The sequence below is a fragment of the Nannospalax galili genome, unplaced genomic scaffold (genome assembly GCF_000622305.1).
Source record: "Nannospalax galili isolate Female #2095 unplaced genomic scaffold, S.galili_v1.0 scaffold654, whole genome shotgun sequence".
NCBI classification, from domain to species: domain Eukaryota; kingdom Metazoa; phylum Chordata; class Mammalia; order Rodentia; family Spalacidae; genus Nannospalax; species Nannospalax galili.
In genome coordinates, this window is record NW_008335971.1 from 2,792,634 (window position 1) to 2,799,139 (window position 6,506).

The 6,506-nt window shown below is 36.2% G+C and overlaps 1 protein-coding gene across 1 annotated transcript in view; it reads right to left on the bottom strand.

Moving 5' to 3' along the window:
• Chodl (chondrolectin) overlaps positions 1 to 6,506 on the bottom strand; it is a 23,013-nt gene that overhangs the window by 8,742 nt on the left and 7,765 nt on the right. Inside the window, exons 2-3 of the mRNA XM_008830798.1 lie at positions 3,457 to 3,766; positions 3,166 to 3,323 (exon numbers count right to left, since the gene is read on the bottom strand). Of these exons, the coding sequence (XP_008829020.1) occupies positions 3,166 to 3,323; positions 3,457 to 3,766 (468 nt within the window). The remainder of the gene's footprint in view (positions 1 to 3,165; positions 3,324 to 3,456; positions 3,767 to 6,506) is intronic.

Here is a 6,506-nt window from a genome sequence, read left to right on the forward strand (position 1 = left end):
TAAGGAATGTGCATATCATCATATAGTTTTGATTCATTGGAAGTTTAACTATCTACTACTCTGTAGCAATGGTTAATGACTTTAACCTTGATGCTTTATTGGCATACTACAGGTTAAGATTCTATACTATACACCAAACCTATACTCATATTTCTACAGAACATAGCTGTCCTATGAATGTAAGGGCTCAACTGATGCTTTTGAACAAATTATAGGTATTAATCATCAGCAAAATCATTTAAAATATTAAAACAATTTTAACAAACGTTTTATTAATTTTATTGAATATTTGTGTATTTCCTAAAATACATCTTAACCACATTTAGATCATGCCCCCCTCCTTATCCACACTCCTCATCATCCTCCTGCCAATTTCACACATTCTATCACATATGTTAAGGCCTATGTAGTCACATTTGTGTCCTCACATTTCCCTCAGTGTGAGTTCATCTACTGGATCCTGATCAGGCTATCTAGGATCATTACTGTAAAGACCATTTCTCTCTTACCCAGCAGTGATCAGCTGCCAAGAGTTCCTCAGCGAAGGTTGGTGTTTCCCTCTCATACCTCCAGTTCTATGCTACGTTTTTGTCTGGTTTGAGTTTACATGGTTCTTATGCTGTCACCACTACTGTAAGTTCATGTGAGCAAGTTCCCAGGTACCTGCCAAGCTCTGTTTCTCATTCACCACCTTTGGCACTTTCCACCCCTCTTCTGCAATGAGCAGAAGAGCCTTGGGTGGCAGAGGTTTAATACAGAAGTCCTATTCAGGGACCTGCACACTGTTGTCCCTTACTCTCTACATTTTGGACAACTGTGACTTTCTGTGAATTTTAACAAACTTTAATATGATTGTTGATGAAATAAGAGGTTAATAACTTAATTCTAAATGTGCTCCTTTTAGTAACTAAAAACAAGTTCATAAAGCAATTTAAATTTTTTTTATAAATTACACTTATTTATGGTGGTATGTGCACATGCCACGTTGTGTGTGTGGTCAGAAGAGAACTTGCAGTAGTAACAGTAGCAAGTTCTCTCCTCCCACCACGTAGGTCCCAGGGTTGAACTCAGGTCCTCAGGCTTCCAGTAAACACCTTTACCTGTTTAATCATCTCTCTAGCTCAATAAAGCAATTTTAACACAAAAATTAGATTTAGAAATACTGTCATGAAAGTGTCTTTGAATGACATTGGTGGACTGGAGAGTAGATGTGTATTACAGGCCAATTACAAGAAGAGGTGAGGAAGAAAATTTGAAAGTGAATTGTCTTATTTCTGAATAGCTAGGTTATTTAATCCACCCTTTGTAATGTCATTGGTCATGATAAATGGTGTGTAGGAGTAGAATTATGAGACAAAATTCATATACCATAATTCTAGAAAAGTTAATAAATTTCATAATGATCAAGGGTGTATGTCATATGTTTTTCTTAGCTACACTCCTCATTCCAAGAAATTCAGATAGACCATCATCCTTTACAAAGTAGAATGAGGTTCAAGAAAGCCAAACTAAGTTGAAAGAAACAAATACAAAAAAGCTAAAATGCTTAAAATAAATTGTAAAATTCTAAATAATATTGACAGCCTTGCATGTGACATACACAAAGTAGATGAATGAAATAAAACTTCTTTAAATAAATATAAATTATTTGAACATCTGCATAGGATGTAGAAAATAAGGTAATAACTTTATGTCTTAAATGTTCTCGTGTGGTAATACAAACGTAGGTTTCTAATGCAAAGCAAACAAAGAATATTGCAATGTTGATAGTGTCTTAAATAGTGGGGTAAGTCTGAATGAAAATGATATAAAATAAATAAATGAAATACAATGAAGGGCCAAATAACTGATTTAAAAGATCAAGAGGAAGGAGAAAATCATATTTGATTAAAAATACTATACAATATGCTTTATTTCAATTCAATACTTTAAGCACTTAGATTGCCAATTTTTTTTAAAAAATCACAGAATCTTAGCTTTACATTTTTCTAAGAGACAAACAGAAGAACACAAGTGAATAATGGCTTAGCAGAGGCTTCTAGGAGTATAATGATAGATTTAGCTGGCAAGGGCAAAGAATAAACTCACCAGGGATGTAAAAACTTACTATTATACTCAAGAGAAGGATAAACATATGAGAAGAGAAAGTATAATCCAAATAATCCCTTGTGCTTTATGGTTTTATGAGAAGAGAAGTAATGTAATTTCAAGAGATAATGGGAGCGTGACTACTTGGTTATAATTGCCTTCCATGAACACATATGATGAGGTCAAGCCAACAGCCCTTCACAAAAGCTAAATGACGCTTTCATTGAAGATACAAAAAAGATCAAAACAATCTCAAAGCTTAAATATCAAGCTTGAGTTTCTAAGGTGATCAAAAACATTGGTTTGCACATCTTAGATCAGTCCTTCTTCAGGCAATTTCTAATTCATTTGCGGTGGTATATTAAACTAATTCAATTTTACTGCATTCAGCAGGAAACCACAGTGTTATACCTTAGGTCAATGTAATATTTCCCAGTTGGTACACGTCCTGGCAAGTATTGGATATTTCAAAAGGCTGTCCGTGGTGGCACAGTGAGAGATGGAAATCAGTAGTCAAAGGACAGAAACCAGAAGTAGAGTGTGTAACATGCCTTATTCTTTTGAATTATGTTGTAAGGAGCTAATAATCAATTGGAGGATCACCTGGAATTCACTATGCTCTGACACACTAAGCTAATATTCCTGGAGAAAGGTGTTCCCTTCCCTTAAATGCAGAAGGAAGCAACTGAAGAAACATTGCTCACATGTTTACTTCTGTAGGTATTTTGGTGACATGTACCTGTTGTCAGCACATTCTTATAAACTTTTAAGATATTTTGGCTTATATATCTGCCTTCATAAAACATGATTATAATAGTAAAACTTAGTATTTCTTTTTTTAGAAATAATTATTTTCTCCCAATCTGCCCCCTCCAGACAGATGTTTTATTACTTTTATTTAGCCCATGGGGCAGTTTTCTCTATTGCAAACATGTTTCAGTACATTGATAGGGCACACTATGAAGTAACTCCTAGTTCACAGGTGAAAGAGAGAGAGAGAAGGTAGACAACCTCAAAGATCAAGTCTACTACAAACAAGTATGCACTAAATCTGCTACCAGTGCTGATATCTCTTACCTGGTTCATACTTGCAAATGTAATTATGCTTCATGTTGCACCTGTCATCATTCCACTGGTAAAGGTAGGGACCCCCAAGGCCAGGGTTGGCAGTAGGTTGATGATACATCACAACACACTTTTCGCTTCCACAGGAAGGCTCATCTGTGTACCAGTTCCTACAAGTGGAGAGCCATGGAGACATTAGAAACATGTGTTCTGAGTGCTTCTAAGGGAATCAGAACTTCCCCTCTTCACTCTTTTACTCCTGCAAGGCACCACTAAACTCTTCAGGATCTTGTCCTTGCTTACCGGAACTGAGAGCTGCTTCCGTCAGACCACCGGTAGAGATCTGGGCAGGCACCAGATGTTTGACTGTCTCCATTTCTCCAAAGTCCTATCCAGAAGTCACCATCAGAAATCCCTGTACCAGGTTTTGTCAGGTTCTGCAACATGCTCTCTATTAACTTCTGTTCGGCTTCATTCTCAAGACTGAGCAGGACACCTCCTTCACTCTCACAAGCTAGGCGGGCCTCATGAAAGCTCACTCGGCTGGACAATTCATGGAAGTAGGCCATTTTGTAGCAAGGATGCTTCAGATCTGGAAAACACACCTTTTGACCTGAAAAAAAAAAAAGGTGTCCATATACTGATGGTGGGGTCTGCATTCATAAGAGCACTATTAGTCAAAATAAAAGAACTGGCTCAAAACAGTAAAATGCTCTCAAGAATGCTTTCCTCATTTGATAATCTTATAAAGTCTATTGTTCTAGCCCCTTACTTTCAATTTATAAAAGTAATCTATTGAGCATTAACACTTGGGTTTGGAATCTCAGCACCCACATAAGAAGTAAGGACCTATATATAATTTCAGTGCTCTGGAGACCAAGACAGGGGATTACCTAGGCTTGCTAAACAACCAGTCTAGTCCTAGTTTCAATAAGAAACCCTGTCTTAAAAACCAAGGTGGAGAGTGATTGAGAAAAGACATACACCCATTGTGGACCTCTGGCCTCCACTTGCAAGTACACATGCATGCCCCCCCCACATACACAAACACACATGCACGCACACACATATATCACATAATAAAAGAATAAACTGACAATTTTAAAAATATAAAAACCAAACTTTTAAACATTATTTCAAGTAAATGATTAACAGAAATTTCATAAACCAATTATTACAAGTAAAATCAGCAAAAGGACTCTCAAATGTATGAGGTCCATGTGTGCTTGCGTGCGCGCACACATACACACACACACACACACACACACACACACACACGATGTAAGCTAAAAGAACTGATGAAGGAACTGAACCACTCTGAATGGCATTTTGAACCACTGTGAAGGGTATTTGAGAGTACAAATTTGACTACATAGGCTTTAATATATAGAACGTAGTACATGACATTAGGCAGAATTTATTAACAGGGTTGCAGATAGATGGGAGTGTCTAAATATTATCAAAATATATCATGTGGAGTTTGCAATTCAATAAAAGATGAAAAAGAAAACAAAGTAAAACATTTTACCTAAGGTATTCTAAATATTTGCAATGTGAAGTCTGTGGCGCACTAGGTGGGAAGAGTCTCTGCTAACATTCAAGAGACAGCTGCAGAATCGCCATTCTGTGTTCTCTTGGACTTCCTTCACTCTACTGTTCATCTTTGAGCACTCTATTAACTTTTAAAACTGTCATGGTCAATTTCTTTTATTCTTTCTTATTCCCAAACTGCCATCCAAAGTTATACATATATACATATATATATATATGAGAGACTGGGTCTGCCTGTAATCCCAACTGTCTTGGAATGCACTATGTAGGCCAGGCTGACATTCATCTCATAGAGATCCACTTGCCCCAGCAGCACCTCCCCCTCCCCCAAGTGTTGGACTAAAGGCATGCATCACCATGGCCAGTTGTCTTCATTATTTTTAATCTTGTTCTGATTCTAGCTTAGATTCGACCCTATAGACTATCAAGTGTCTTATAGAAAAGTAAGACAAATGACTTTCTATGGAGAAGTTAAAACAATTTTCACTGTTTTTTAATATTCATCTGTGTAAGTAGTTTCCTCATTGGGTTTGAAAGTTTCTTCTATTGCCTACTTAATTTTATAGCCTATCAGAAAAGTTATCAGTAGTAGATGACAGGGCAACACATCCTTAAATAATGTAACTAAATAAAGTATACAATTCATAGTCTTAATTATAGAGCATCATACTCAGACTGTATATCATATTCATACTGATTCATCCCTCACTGAGGGACTTCAATTAATGACCTAGGATGACACTCAAGCAGATGAGTGCAGAAATCATCAGCAGGCCATTAATCTCACAATAGTATCTGAGTGATAAATATTCAAGATCTTTATACAAGCTGAAAATATGAAATAGTTATTCCAGCCATGCAAATAAGCCACTTAACTGTGATCTGAACTCTGGAGCTACACACTGGAAAGTACCAACACATTAATAGTTGGGCAAAACTAATTGTTAACAAAAATCAATTTACCTAAAATGACCATGAGAAATAAGTTTAAGGAAATTTCAATGGGGCTTGAGAGATGGCATAACAATTAAGAACACTGGCTGCTCTTGCAAAGGACCCAGGTTTGGTTCCCAGTACCCACCCAGTGGGCTAACAACCCACTGTAACTCCAGTTCCAAGGGATCCAGTGCCCTCTTCAGACATCTTTGGGTATTGCACCATATGGTTGCATTTACACACATGCAGGCAAAACACACATAAAAGAAAAATAATGAATGAAATATTTTTATTTAAATTTTTTAAAATATTTTATTTATTATTTTTATTTATGTGTATACATATATTTCCTGCAAGTAGGTAAGTGCACCTGTGCCCTGCAATGCCCATGGAAGACAGAAGAGGCTGTCAGATCCCCTGGAACTGGAATTACAGACAGTTGTTAGCTGCTGGGATTCAAACCTGGGTTATCTGCAAGAACAGTCAGTGTTTTTAACCACTGATCCATCTCTCCAGCCCATGAATGAAATATTTTTAAAAAGAAATTTCAAGAAGATAGATAAATCTGAAATAAATAATCATTGATAGGTGGCAATGGAAATTCCAATGGTTAATTCTGATATAAATCATAATGTAATTTAAATTTTTATTCTATGTATCATTAGGTTTGTGATGGATACTCTGTTTAAAATGGATATTTCTTTGAAGATTAGGACAATTATATTAAGCCTATTTTTTTTATTTTAGAATCACATTCTCATCCTATTTTCATCTAGAGCATCCTTCACACATTTCTAAGTCTCCAAATGTATCTGAAGTACATTCCCCTGAGTTTCCAAGATCCCAATTTTCTCTCCAAAAATTTT